Source organism: Prionailurus bengalensis, chromosome B1 (assembly GCF_016509475.1).
Source record: "Prionailurus bengalensis isolate Pbe53 chromosome B1, Fcat_Pben_1.1_paternal_pri, whole genome shotgun sequence".
Classification (NCBI taxonomy): Eukaryota; Metazoa; Chordata; class Mammalia; order Carnivora; family Felidae; genus Prionailurus; species Prionailurus bengalensis.
The window spans coordinates 43,330,163-43,345,613 of record NC_057344.1 but is presented as its reverse complement, the minus strand read 5'-3'; the positions used below and the strand labels follow the sequence as shown (position 1 = coordinate 43,345,613).

Here is a 15,451-nt window from a genome sequence, read left to right as displayed (position 1 = left end):
AAAGGGTTTTCTAAGAAACAAAGTTACCTACGATAGAAGAATTTATTTATACGATTTTTTTACACTCTTTATGTGTGTGCACGTGTGTTTGTTTCGACCTGAGACTTAAAATAGAAATACCGCAGTAGCCACGGTTAAAACATGCAACCGTCTGCTACTAACCATATTGTGAATTTCCATTTTGTTTTTCTCCACTAAAGTAATTCAGTCATTGTGCCAGAAAATGATCACGTGGACCACTGATACAGCCAAGCACTTCACCAGCAGATGGTCCATTTCCAAAGGAGAAAACTTCACTTTATGACCCTTATGTAATCCCTAAATGTGTTTCAAATATCCGCATTTGGAAAATAAAGCCCAAACCCAAGCCCACTTGTACACCAAGCCAGGCTGCCTTGTGCCTGCCTCCACAGCCCAGAGGGCGGTGGGTGGGCGCCTGGGGTTGCGGCTGTGCCCTCAGCAGAAGGGGCGGGGCGGGCGGGGCGTGAGGAACAGCAGCGACCCCTCCCCCATCGCCCTGCTGCCTGCCCTGCCTGCGCCGCCCGCTCTGCCCCTGCTCCCTGCAGGCCCGGAGCTCAGGGCCCAGCGCGCGAGCGGCCGCCATTCCGCAGCCAACCGCCATCACCGTGGCAAGGCCGGCAGGACGCGCAATGCTGCCTGTCCTGCTGATCCTCTCAGGCCTGGGCCGGCTGACCTCCGCCGGCCATCGTGAGTGTAGGACCTGCTCCGTAGAGGGTCACCTGTCGCAGAGCCTGTGGGCGTGGCGGGCTCCAGAAGCTTGCTCCAGAACCCTGTGCCCGGCTGGGGGGAGCCCTGCGTCCTGTCAGAGCCCGCCTAGAGTCAGGATCCTGCGGGGCCTGCTGCTGGGAGGGCTCAGAACAGGAGGGACAGTCTGTTCTGCCTGACCCTGCACTTGGAGGAGGGGGCGAGCAGCTTCTGGGAGGTGGGGCCTCCAGAGCAGCTCTTCTTCACCTATTGGGGCTGAGGTCAGCAAGTCCCAAAGTGTCTCTGGAAGGTGGTAGGGTCACGTCCCATTTCTAGGTAGCTAGCCTCTTCTGGAATGCACAAAGTCTGATTCCGTGGTGGGAGCGTGCCTGCGTGTGTGTGTGTGTGTGTGTGTGTGTGTGTGTGTATGTATGAGTTCGTGGAAGTTCAAAGAGTGATGTGAAGTGGCAGGACCAGTGAAGAATAAGGATGCTGGCAGGCACTGGGGAATGCTTACAGGTGTTTTCCTTACTGCAGATCCTGAAACATCACTTCTACAAATAACAGTGCCACGGAAGATAGAGACAAACACCGATGGTGAAGTTTCAGAAACGCATGTAATTAAGAAATCACTTCTTTTTTGAGTGCTTTATTTTTACTGGACTGCGTGACCCAAATCAGCCCATGCACATATTCCTTTGAAATTTTGTGTCTTGATTTTTCTCATTTTCCAATGAACGTTATGAATCATTTTTAAAACACAGACTCAGAAAAAAGTGCCCCAAATCCCTATCACACAAAATGATATATATAGCCTACTGGACTTTTTTTTTTTAACAGAATATGTATATTTAAATATTTATCCTGTGTAAATGAGGTTACACTAACATTTACTTTTTATTTGACATAACTCTTTATGTTATTTATTTATTTATTTATTTATTTATTTATTTAATTTATTTAACATAATGTTTAAAATGACAATATATAGGGTGCCTGGGTGGCTCAGTCGTTTAGGCGGCTGACTTAGGGCATGATCTCACAGTCTGTGAGTTCCAGCCCTGCGTTGGGCTCTGTGCTGACAGCTCACAGTCTGGAGCCTGCTTCAGATTCTATGTCTCCCTCTCTCTCTGCCCCTCCCCTGCTCATGCTTTGTCTCTCTCTGTCTCAGAAATAAATAAAAAGATTAAAAAAATTTTTAAATGACAATATATAATTTCTTCATGCCTATATTTGCATATATAGGCATATATGTTTGTTAAAATGGAAGTGCTTTATTTTAAATCTGATTAAAAAGTAAAGCAAGTACATTGTAAAATTAAGTCTAGACAGGACAGAGTTGTTCAGAAAGTGAATGTCCGCCTCAGTTTCTAAAGGTAGTAAATTTGAACTGAATGAATTTTTAGAGATATGCACACACCTGCACATATAATTTTAGTAATAATATATGAGTGTGATAATTGGCTTTTAATTTATTTATAAAGTTAGAATATACTTTTATGATAATAAATAAAACTGTCATTTTTCATAGCCATTCACATATGGATGTAACATTATTGCTTGTCAGATTTAAACATGTAGTTTTATAAACCTTCTTGGTAGTCATTTCCATAGGATCAATGGGCAAGCCATTTTAAAAAAAATGGTGCAGGGGCACCTGGGTGGCTCAGTTGGGTAAGTGTCTGACTTTGGCTCAGGTTATGATCTTGTGGTTCCTGAGTTTGAGCCGTGTGTTGGGTTCTGTGCTGACAGCTTGGAGCCTGGAGCCTGCTTTGGATTCTCACTCTTCCTGCCCCTCCCCTGCTAATGCTCTGTCTCTCAAAAATAAATAAACATTAAAAAATTTTTTAAATGATGCATATTACAAAATATCTATCAGAAAAGTTTTATTGTAGTTAACTTTCATTAACAAAGAATAATGATGCTTCTTGAGGGCTTTTGGAGGCTTGGTTCAGACTTCTTATACCTGTTTTTTTTTTTTAAGTTTATTTATTTTGAGAGAGACAAAGTGTGAGCGGGGGAGGGGCAGAGAGAGAGAGAGAGAGAGAGAGAGAGGAGGATCTCAGGCAGGCCCTGTGCTGTCAGTGCAGAGCCTGATGTGGTGCTTGAACTCACAAAACTGTGAGATCATGACCTGAGCCAAAATCGAGTTAGATGCTCAACCAACTGAGCCACCCAGGCACTCCCGGCTTCTTGTTCATGTCAATGTGATAAGTATAATGAATGCTTCACTCTTAATTGGCATTTTTAAACTAAGTCTTAAGACAAGATGCTTTTACATATATTGCCTATTTGAATCTTTTTTTTTGCTTGTTAATTTCTTACCGATTTTGATTTCCCTTTTTAAAAAAGTTTTATTTATTTTAGAGAGAAAAAGAAGGGAAGGGACAGAGAGAGGGAAACACAGAATCCCAAGAAGGCTCTAAACTGTCAGGACAGAGCCCGATGTAGGGCTTGAACTCACAAACTGTGCGATCATGATCTGAGCCCAGCAGTCAGACGCTTAACCAACTGAACCACCCAGGTGCCCCTTGTCTTCCCTTTTTATATGAATTAGTTTTGGTTAGGACACTTTGTTTTCAAGAAAGATGTGTTGATGTAAAGACACATGGGAATATGATAGGAATCCAAGGATTGGAACCTCTGTAGCAATATCTGAGAGCAGCATTGAATTGCCAACTGGAAAACTGTTAGACGCTGGGGTAGGTTTTATAGACTGAGTGGTCTGTTTGTCTCCTTTTATGGCACACACACACACACAATCCAGTAATTATGTGTTCACAGAAGCTATTACCCCCAAACAAATACCCAGAGAATTTAAAATGTTTAGGACATATACTGGGAACATGCTAACCAAAAGCAAACATGAGTATCCATGACAAAAGCGGGAGAAAACCAACATTTAGTACACATACCCACACACCATTATGAGAGATAAGCATGCTACTTAATAAAATATTCAGTTCACTAGGAATATATAACAGTTCTAAATTTGTATGTTTTTAGAAAAATGCTCTCACATATAAGGACTGATTACACTAAAGGAAGAATTTTTCAAATCCATTTTCATAGTGATATCTTAAAATGTTTTTCTCAAATGTTGGTTTACAAATCATAAAGGGATTCATAAAGACAATTTGGACAACAAAAATATTTGACGGGTTTAAATAGAAGTGAACCCATCAAATTGAATATATTGTTTTTTCCTCTCTGCTATTTGTTTGGACTCACTAAACTCTATGGGATATCACCATAAGGCTCTTATTTAATGGCAAAGCATATAGTGCAGCAAGAGAAAGAGAATTCAGGCAAATATCAGGAATTCCAGAAGCACTCACAGTGAGCTTCATATGAACCCAGTCTCTGCGTTCCTAGAACATGTTGAGTCTCTGGCTTGCAATAATGAGACTTATGGTAGGAATTTTGGCTTTTGGAGGACTCCTTAAAAAGCTTTCAGTGATGCTTTAAGTAGCCAAGCCAACCTTGTCAAACTGGTTAGGGAAACATTAAAGAAGTTAACTTTAGTCAAAAGAGTTTTTGAACCTTAAAAAGTACCCTATAAATCTCACTGTCTTTGTCTCAACAGAGAGTCAGAACATCTAGACTTGTAGGCAACTCCAGAAATAAAGGTAGTGTTTTTCTAATCCAGCTGTAATTCAACTATATAATAAATAATGCACATTCTTCTCAAGAATATACAGATAATTCAACAAAATTGACAAAAACAAGGAAAAAATGTTAAAATATCAAATTCTGACAGTACAGTATTTATCTTGTAACAATTCAATTAAGTTAAATCTTAAAACAATTTAAAATGTATATGGAAATTTAAAAATACACTTCTACATTATTCATGGGTTGAAGAAGAAATCGTAAGTCATGATGGATATTAAACAATAATAGATGAGATTGAAGAAATTACAACCCCAAATTCAAGTCATATTCTGAAATGACATAGAGGCATACTTTACAATCATTTGCAATTTTGTAAATTTTATTCCTCTTTGCACCCACCAACAAAGATTCAAAAAATGTACTGAAGAAAACTATAGATTAAAAGGAGAAAAACAATGTCACAATAATTTGGGGAGATGTCAACACACCTTTTTCAAGAGTTGTAAGTTGTAAAAGACGGAACACTATAGAAGGTTTAAAATGACTTATGCAGAAAACTGTACCCAATGACAACCATGCTCAATAACAAAATTCACATTTTTCCCCATGTTTTCTACATTTTGCAAATGTGGAAATTAACCATGTGTATGTTTTATGATGATGTCACAAATTGGATTCTTTGGGATGTGGTCTTTGAGAGGATTCTCATGAAGGCAGGTATGCTCTTGTGATGAGCGCCTGTGGAAAGGATGAGAAGAAGCAGGAATGGGGAGACAGAGACTCAACTGAGTCTCAACAAAGTGTGAAGCTAGCATGGCCCATCAAGATCTGGAGTTGGAATGAGGGGGCTTCTCATTAAATGGGGGCTGTATCAGAAAGTTGTGAGTTGGTGTGAGGTGACCCTCTTCAGCTGAGGCAATTCCTAAAGAGGACAGGGAGATGAAGATTCTGTGGGTAGCACTTCTGACAGCTTGGGGAAGCTTCCTATCATCTTAAAAGGGGACCCATGTTGTATTTAATTTTCAATTTATTTGGGGTAGAAATTGCAAAGTAGAGAAAAGATAATGAAATTCAGGTTTCTTCCAAGATTACTTAACATTTCTAAATGTATCCATTTTAAGTTAAAATTTCATTATGATAATAAATGTTAATGACTAATGCTCTTAGTTTTGAAACAGATTTAGACTCCTTGATTTCATTGAAATTTAATTATGGCTAATTCTGTCATATATTCCAAGATGGAGAGAAGATAGCAATATACTTATATATGCATATGTTATTTTGAGACATGTGTGATATGATCTATGTTTATATGAAGGAGTAAATAAATTTTAAGAATTTTGAATTTCTAATAATTACATTCTCTCTGAATACTTTGCTGTAGGTCACTTATGCCATCAAAATTGACCAGAAAATATACACTCTCCATCTTGAAAAACAGTAAGTAGACATTCTTCTTTTCATACAGTTGTTTTTAGTTTCTGAAATTTTTACAGTCACTACCCTAAGTTGAGCCTAAACAAGAGCATGACTCTTATATTTAACATGTTACATCTTTGTGATTCAAGTCAGACTAGAATTCCAAGTTTTCATCTTGAGATTTTAAATCTAATGTTTGAGCCAAATTCTAATTTCATGATGTAAAATTAATGTATATCAGATAGATGAAAATTAATCTATATAACTCTTTACAATATAGCCACAACTGTAACAATTAAGGCAATAGCGTTATTTGTCCATATTGAATTTTGTTCACGCTGTCATTTTATATTTGACTTTATGATTATATACATGATTTTAAGCATTTTACTTGATATTACACCAACATTGTTTTTAATATTTAAAAAAATTTTTTTTCTGCATCGATTGACAGGATCATATGGTTCTTACCTTTTCTTTTATTAATGTGATGTATCACATTGATTGATTTGTGAATACTGAACTAGCCCTGAAGCCCAGGAATGAATCCCACTTGATCATGGTGAATGATTCTTTTTGTATGCTGTTGAATTCAAATTGCTAGTATCTTGTTGAGAATTTTTGCATCCATATTCATCAGGGATATTGGTCTGTAGTTCTTTAAAATTTTTTTTTAATTTTTTTTTTAGTGTTTTTAATGTTTTTTTAAATGTGAATGTTTTTTAATGTTTTTAATATATATTTTTTAATGTTTATTCATTTTTGAGAGAGAGAGAGAGAGAGAGCATGAGTCAGGGAGGGGCAGAGAGAGAGGGAGACAGAATCCGAAGCAGGCTCCAGGCTCTGAGCTGTCAGCACAGAGCCTGATGCGAGGCTCGTACCCATGAACTGTGAGATCATGACCTGAGCTGAGGTGGGAGGCTTAAAGGACTGAGCCACGCAGGTGCCCCAACACCAACATTTTTTTAATCTCTTAAATTTTCACCCTGTGAAGAAACCAATTTCACCAATTAATAACCTTGTGTGTATCTTTCCACCATTTTCTTTCTATTCTAAATCTCACCTTTCCTTTAAATAAAATATGTAGAAACCTACTAAAAATGGTTTGTTTTAAGACAAATGGAAATACTGTTCTGTGATTGGCAGGTCTTATTTTCTTGGCAGGTGTTCACCTATTGGCAGGTGTTCATTTTCTTGCTTCATATATATATATCTTAGCTCATTCTTTAACACCTAACATCTGTAGTATGGCAGGTTGATAGGTAATGAGGTTGTTTCCAGGGATTGTCACTAAAGAGGCCTGCAATAAACATCCTTGTATGTGTGTTTTTATGTAATAGAGATTTTGTTTTGTAGGTCTGATATCAAGAAATGTGTTTCTGGGTCAGGATATATGAATAAAAGTAATAATAGTGATAATGATAACAACAAAACAACAAAAGTAACATTATAGGGCACATATCAATTACCAGACATATTTCTAAGCAGTTTGCATGTAGTTACTGGTATAATGTCCAGACCAACCTTCTTTATTACTCACATTTTATATTAGGATTTTGAGAGATAATGCCAGTTTCTGAAAAGACAGTAGCAGTTTAGATTTTCAAAAGCATGCAAGATGTGCCAAAATATTATACTGCATCTTTGTGTCAATTTGTTTTTCCCTAAATAAGGTATCTAAACAATTATCAACTATTTTCATTTTCCTGTTTCCTGGTTCTAATTTAATTATTATTTTTCAGAGCAGTTTTAGGTTCACAGCAATATTGAGTGGAAGGAACAGAGTGTTTCTGCATATACCCTGTGCCTCCCCGCACACATGTATAGCCTCCCCATTATCAACATGCCCCACCAGAGTGATATATTTGTTACAATTGATGAGCCTGCACGTCATTATCACCCAAAGTCCTACCCTAAGTTGAGGGTATCACCCTAAGTCCTGCCCAAAGTCCATAGTTTATATTAGTCCAATATTTTTTATATTTGCTTTTTTCTTTTGAATGATTAGACATTAAAAAAAGAAAATTCTGAGAATAATATAATTACTTTCTTATCATGAAAGACACACATGTAAGCATTTTATTTATGTATTTTTCTAAAAGGTGTACATGACAGGTAATAGTGAAATCTATCATTTCCATTTCCAGAAATAGTTCTTTCACTCCCCAGTGCTAATCACAGTTATGATACTGACACATACTCTAGTGTCATGATTTTATCCTTATTCATCTGTATGCCTAGAGATTAATAAAAATAATCATATTTTGCTTGATTTATTGACTTTGGTTCAGGTCATGATCTCGTGATTCATGAGATTGAGCCTTGCATTGGACTCTGAGCTAATAGCACTGAGCCTGCCTGGGATTCTCTCTATCCCTCTCTCTCTGCTTTTCTCTCTCTCTCTCTCTCTCTCTCTCAAAATAAATTAAATTAAATTAAAAAAAATAATCATCATGTTTTGAGTACTACTTTAAATACACATAAATAGCACAATACTTCTCTATATAATTTATCTTAATATGGTGGACCACTAAAGTGACCCCAATTCTTTACCTTTGCCTTTATCTTCACTCTTTGCCATGTAACTTTGAGTTCCTATCATCAAGAGGTGGAATATATGCATCACACCCCAGCCTCCCCACTCCCAGCCCTTGGATATGAGTTTATCTGTGCAAGGCCAACTTCATGGGTGTATGGTCCTCCAGGACTCCATGGTTAGACATGCTCTGTACTTGGTTTAATTCTCTGTTGTTGCTTCCCTGAGATTCTTAATACTTTTGGACAAGAGACCTCGTATTTTAATTTCACTACGGGCTCTGCAAATCATGTAGCCCATTCTATGGCTATGTGACTTACTTTGGCCAAAACGATGTTAGCTGACTTGATTTAAACAGAGGTTTGAAAAAGCTCCCCTGCGTTCCTGCTCTCCATCTTGTTTGTCTGCCATCCCCATGAGAATATGCTTGGGCCAACTTGCTGGGAGATGGAGACAGGTGGGGCACAGCCAAGGTGCCCTAATCATCTCTAGATAAGTCAACATTCAGCTGAATCCCAGACCATTGAGCAAGCCCGACCGCCATTAGCAGAACTACTAAGTCTACTCACACTTGACCCAGAAGTGTGAGCAATAGATACTAATTATGTTACTGGGTGTGTTTCTGGTTTTGAGGCTGTGCTTTTTGTGCAAAATTTTTCATAACATTTTTATTTGAGAGTCATTCATACAGATTTGTGCAGAATGAGTTCATTGATAGTAAATACATATGTTGCCATTGAATAAATATATCTCACTTGTTATTTGTCAACCTATATATTTATAGCAAGAAAAGCTGTATTGTGGCTGTCTTTGGCCATGATGTTCTGGGCTCCAGTGAAATTGAAGGGCAATAAATGATACAATTGTCAAGAGTGCTGTATGCTACTAATTTTTACTTCCAAGGATTTATACCAGTCTTCACTCACACCAATAATTCAAAAACATTTCTGTTCTCTACATTCTCAATAAAATGAGTATCTTCACTCACTTATTTTTGTTAATGCATAAGAAATGCTATTTTATTGTTATCTATATTCATTTGTTTTGGGTTATTTATTTTCAATCTATGGCTTATTCTTCTGCTTTTCTTTCTGTTTTTTTTTCCCATGGTCAATCTGTGGGAAGTTTTGTTTCCTGTAGATATTAACTCTTTATACGTTCTGTATGTTGCAAACATGCTATCCACCTTACTTATTGTCTTCTTCCTTTGTTTGTGGGATTTATTGCTAAAAAAATGAAATATTCATATAATCATTATACTCATATTTTCTTTCATAGGTTCTCAGATTCCTCACTTGTGTCACTCACATCTTGAATTTATAATATTCCTGTAGAATTTTAAAAATTCTTTTTACATTTACGATGTAAATCCAATGCTTTCAGTTTCTTTACCTACCAACTGTTTTTGCATTTTCCAAGTTTTATTTCTGCTCTCTTTTTATTTTTTCCTTTTATTGCAATTTTATGCAATATTGTATTAGTTTAGTTTGTATTGTTTGGTTAGACTAGTTTCAGATTATTTTCTTCAGATGGGTTGCTTTTTAAACCTGTTCATATCTGCAAATGTCCCTTTTGTTCTCATAATTGAATAAATCCCTTAATTTTTCATTTTAGTTTTAAATCATTACACATTAAAAAAAAATTTTTTTATTACGTTTAGTTTTGAGAGGCAGAGAGAGACAGAGCATGAGTGGGGGAGGGGCAGAGAGAGAGGGAGACACAGAATCTGAAGCAGGCTCCGGGCTCTGAGCTGTCAGCACAGAACCTGACGTGGGGCTTGAACTCATGAACTGTGAGATCATGACCTGAGCCGAAGTTGGACGCTTAACCGACTGAGCCACCCAGGCACCCCAAATCATACACATTTTAAAACATTTTATGGAAATATATGGTCTCATCCAGGGTCTTATGGATCTGCCTTTTATAGTATAGGTTTTCCTTCAACTATTTTTCACATCTTTATTTTGGCTGTGTTTTTTACATATTTGGTAGTAAATTTGTTCTGTTTATTGGCTAGGCCTCTAATTCTGTTCTCAGCACACAAATTCTCCTTATTAAATTTATTAAATTATTTTTAACTGTCATCATCATTTTAGTTTGAGTATTTTTTTTCTTAAATGATATGCTTTGAAAGCTTATTAACTTTTTAACTTGTTAACTTTGCTTTAAATAATCATTATTTTCTGTAATCAATTTCTTCATTCAACCTCATAGGGAACTTGCTTTTAAGCTTTGCCTTTTTCCCTTTTGTTGTTCATTTTCCTTACATTGAATGTTGTTTTCCATTGAATGGTCATTTGTATTTTTTTATTTCACTAAGCAGACTTCTTTGTTGTTTTGTGTAGAAGCAAAAGTATACTTTTATACCCAAGATGAATAAACTTGCAAACTAAACTTTTATCCTTTTATTTTAAAAAAATTATTTATTTAAGTTCAAGTTAGTTAACATATAGCATAGTATTGGCTTCAGGGGTAGAACCCAGTGATTCATCACTTACATATAACACCCAGTGCTTATCCCAACAAGTGCCCTCCTTAAGGCCTATAGCCCATTTGGCCCTTTTCTCCCCCTGCCCCCACCTCCCCTCCAGCAACCCTCTTGCTGGAGTCTCTTATGGGTGCTCCTGGGTGGCTTACTCAGTTAAGCCTCTGACTTTGGCTCAGGTCATGATCTCACGGTTTGTGAGTTTGGGTCTCATGTAGGGCTCTGTGCTGACAGTTCAGAGCCTGGAGCCTGCTTCACTTTCTGTGTCTCCCTCTCTCTGCCCCTCCCATGTTCCCATTCGGTCTCTTTCTTTCTCTCTCTCAAAAATAAATATTGAAAAAAAAAGTCTCTTATGGTCTGCCTCCCTCTCCGTTTTTATCTTATTTTTCCTTCCCTTCCTTTATGTTCATCTGTTGTGTTTCTTAAATTCCACGTATGAGTGAAATTATATGATATTTGTTTTTCTCTGACTGACTTATTTCGCTTAGCATGATACACTCTAATTCCATCCACGTTGTTGCAAATGGCAAGATTTCATTCTTTTCATCACCAAGAAGTATTCCATTGTGTGTGTGTGTGTGTGTGTGTGTGTGTGTGTGTGTACACCACACTTACTTCTTCTTTATTCATCAGTCATTGGATATTTGGGCTCTTTCCATACTTTGGCTATTTGTTGACAGTGCTGATATAAATATTGGGGTGCATGTGGCCCTATGAATCAGCATTTTTGTATCCTTTGAATAAATACCTAGTAGTGCAATTGCTGGGTTGTAGGGTAGTTCTATTTTTAGTTTTTTGAGGAACCTCCATACTGTTTTCCAGAGTGGTTGTACCAGTGTACATTACCATGAACAGTGCAAAAGAGTTCCCCTTTCTCCACATTTTTGCCAACATCTGTTGTTTCCTGAGTTGTTAATTTTTGCCATTCTGATAGGTGTGAGGTGGTATCTCACTGAGGTTTCGATTTGTATTTCTCTGATGATGAGTGATGCTGAGCATCCTTTCGTGTGTCTTTTAGCCGTCTGGATGTCTTCTTTGGAAAATCTATTCATATCTTCTGCCCATTACTTCACTGGATTATTTGTCTTTTGGTGGTTGAGTTTGGTAAGTTCTTTATAGATTTTGGATACTAACTATCTGATATGCCATTTGCAAATATGTTCTCCTTTTAATTATGCCTTTCAGAAATCTGTTGAATTTCGTTTTCCTGGGAAATGATTCTGGGTTTCCATTTCCACCACCTTCATTTACATGCTTAGTTGCTAACATGAGGCTCTGCCCTTGTGCCAGAATTTGTGTTCTAGGTACTTGCATATAAACCAACCCAGAATATTTGGGATGTCCTTGAATATGTGTGCAATATGAGCTGATAAATATCAGTTTGTTTTTCTGGGAAGCCCTCTGGTTTTGTTATTTAAATTGAGGAAAAGAGAAAGCTGTCAGGAATGAGCAAGGATGAAGGAGGTCTGGAAAGAGAAGTAGTGGTGAAAGTATGCACTCCGTGAATGCTCTAGTCCTTCTTTGACTCTTGGCCTTGAACTGCCCCTTGATATCTGGAATCCTTGAGAAACCCCAGTTCTCTCAACAATAAATAATGGTGTCAGATTGTTCCTTAAGAATCTCTATCTTCTCTGTAAGATTTCACTTTGGTACCATTTATGTGAGGTTTGTCTGTAGAGATCATTTAGCTTATGAAATTTGAGCAAAACACTAGTCTTCTAAAAAAGGCTTTAAGAGCTATTGTGTGCTTCTACAATTTCTTTTCCTCTTCTGCTACAAGAAAAGCATGTTTCAGCAGGTAGGAGGTATGTCTTTTCCCAAGTTCCAGAATGAAGATAGTGTGGAGTTGACAATAAACATGTAAAGAACATTCACTGTTGATTTAAGGCATTGAGAATTCTGAGGTTGTTTTTACCACAGCATAATTTCATGAAAACTATCATAAAAAGCATATATTTTTTGTTTCTTATCAATCCATGGCTACTTGTTAGCAAATATATTTATGCCCTGAGATTTACTGATGGTTGGATCTTAAAGAAAATTTGTTGTGGGAATCTGGAAGTCCTGGTTTTTATTATACATAGATCTATGTCATTATGATGTCCCTACTGATATCTGATTATACTGCTTATTATGTTTTCCTATATACAAAATATGCTGTCAGAAAGCAAATGAGATAATGGAGAGATGGCTCAATTTAATTTTTGGATATTTGAAACTGTAAAATTGAATGTAAATTATGCCTAATTTCATGATTTTGCTTGTGTTTATATTACTATTACAGTGAAGTGTCATTCCTTTCATTGAATTAGGTCATTTTTAGACCCTCATTTCCTTGTGTATGCATACAACAAATCAGGAACATTGTATCCGGATTCTTCATTTATAAAGGTAAGTTTTGCTTTGTGTTCTGTAGATTTATGTGTTTTTATATGTATGTATGTGTGTGTGTGTGTGTATATATATATATACACATACATACATACATATATCATTAAAGTGCTGTTGGTGGAAAGCAAAAGAATGCCTTCTACCCCACAGAATTATTGGGCAAACAGATTAGAAGCCCAAATATAAGGTGGCAATTTGTAGGAAGGCAGACTGAATAGAACAACTACTTTTCAAACTTGGGACTCGAATCTCCTATCCAAACAGGTCCTTTAAACTATGACAAGTTTAGAGGTCTTAGAGGGAAAGTGAGTTAAGGAGCTAAAAATAAGAAACCCCAAACACAGAGTCATTTTGTTTATTTGTTTGTTTATTTGTTTATTTATTTATTTATTTATTTTGTTTTTGGAAAATATTTTTAAATTTTATTTTTGTAATTTGCATCCAAATTAGTTAGCATATAGTGCAACAATGATTTCAGGAATAGATTCATTAATGCCCCTTACCCGTTGAGCCCATCTCCCCTCCCACAACCCCTCCAGGAACCCTCTGTTTGTTCTCCTTATTTAAGAGTCTCTTATGTTTTGTCCCCCTCCCTGTTTTTGTATTATTTTTGCTTCCATTCCCTCATGTTCATCTGTTTTGTCTCTTACAGTCCTCATGTGAGTGAAGTCATATGATATTTGTCTTTCTCTGACTAATTTTGTTTAGCATAATACCCTCTAGTTTCATCCACATAATTGCAAATGGCAAGATTTCATTCTTTTTGATTACTGAGTAATACTCCATTGTATATATATACCACCTCTTCTTTATCCATTCATCCACGAATGGACATTTGGGCTCTTTCCATACTTTGGCTATGATCAGTAGTGCTGCTATAAACATTGCAGTGCATGTGCCCTTTGGAAACATCATACCTATATCCCTTGGATAGATGCCTAGTAGTGAAATTGCTGGCTCGTAGGGTAGTTCTGTTTTTAATTTTTTGAGGAACCTCCATACTGTTTTCCAGAGTGGCTGCACCAGTTTGCATCAGTGCAAAAGAGATCTTTCTCTGCATCCTTGCCAACATCTGTTGTTTCCTGAGTTGTTCATTTTAGCCATTCTGACAGGTGTGAGGTGGTATCTCATTGTAGTTTTGATTTGTATTTCCCTGATGATGAGTGATGTTGAGCATTTTTTTCATCTGTCAGTTTGGCCATATGGATGTCTTCTTTGGTGAAGTGTTTATTCATGTCTTTTGCCCTTTTCTTCACTGGATTATTTGATTTTTGGGTGTTGAGTTTGATAAATTCTTTATAGATTTTGGATACTAACCCTTTATCTGATATGTAGTTTGCAAATATCTTCTCCCATTCTGTTGGTTGGTTGCCTTTTAATTTTGCTGATTGTTTCCTTTGCTGTGCAGAAGCTTTTTTATTTTGATGAGGTCCCAATAGTTCATTTTTGCTTTTGTTTCCTTTGCCTCCGGAGATGTGTTGAGTAAGAAGTTGCTGTGGCTGAGGTCAAAAAGAGGTTTTTGCCTGCTTTCTCCTTGAGGATTTTGATGGCTTCCTGTCTTACATTGAGGTCTTTCATCCATTTTGAGTTTATTTTTGTGTATGGTGTAAGAAAGTGGTACAGGTTCATTCTTCTGCATGTCGCTGTCCAGTTTTCCCAGCACCACTTGCTGAAGAGACGGTCTTTATTCCATTGGATATTCTTTCCTGCTTTGTCAAAGATTAGTTAGCCATACGTTTGTGGGTCCATTTCTGGGTTGTCTATTCTGTTCCATTGATCTGAGTGTCTGTTCTTGTGCCAGTACCATACTGTCTTGATGATTATAGCTTTGTAGTGTAGCTTGAAGTCTGGGATTGTGATGAGCTTTGTAGTATAGCTTGAAGTCTGGGATTGTGATGCCTCCTGTTTGGTTTTCTTTTTCAAGATCACTGTGGCTATTTGGGGTCTTTTCTGGTTCCATAAAAATTTTAGGATTATTTGTTCTAGCTCTGTGAAGAATGCTGGTGTTACTTTGCTAGGGATTGCACTGAATATGTAGATTGCTTTGGGTAGTATTGATATTTTAACAATATTTGTTCTTCCTATCCAGGAGCATGGAATTTTTTCCATTTTTTTGTGTCTTCTTCAATTTCTTTCATAAGCTTTCTATAGTTTTCAGTGTATAGATTTTTCACCTCTTTGGTTAGATTTATTCCTAGGTATTTTATGGTTTTTTGGTGCAACTGTAATTGGATCGATTCCTTGATTTCTCTTTCTGTCACTTCACTGTTGGTGTATAGGAATGCAACCGATTTCTGTGC

The 15,451-nt window shown here is 37.0% G+C and overlaps 1 protein-coding gene across 5 annotated transcripts in view; it reads left to right on the top strand.

The window, feature by feature from the left end:
• The first annotated feature begins 515 nt into the window (after positions 1–515).
• Positions 516–15,451, top strand: part of LOC122473291 (A disintegrin and metallopeptidase domain 3-like) — a 147,060-nt gene continuing 132,124 nt past the window's right edge. For 2 of the 5 annotated variants that reach the window (XM_043563611.1, XM_043563620.1), the window contains exons 1-4: positions 576–714; positions 1,243–1,322; positions 5,705–5,760; positions 13,073–13,151. In XM_043563611.1, coding sequence (XP_043419546.1) covers positions 651–714; positions 1,243–1,322; positions 5,705–5,760; positions 13,073–13,151 — 279 coding nt within the window. In that variant the 5' untranslated portion in view covers positions 576–650. Of the gene's footprint in view, positions 755–1,242; positions 1,323–5,704; positions 5,761–13,072; positions 13,152–15,451 lie in introns of all 5 variants that reach the window. The other 3 variants (XM_043563629.1, XM_043563640.1, XM_043563651.1) reach the window with 3 other exon arrangements.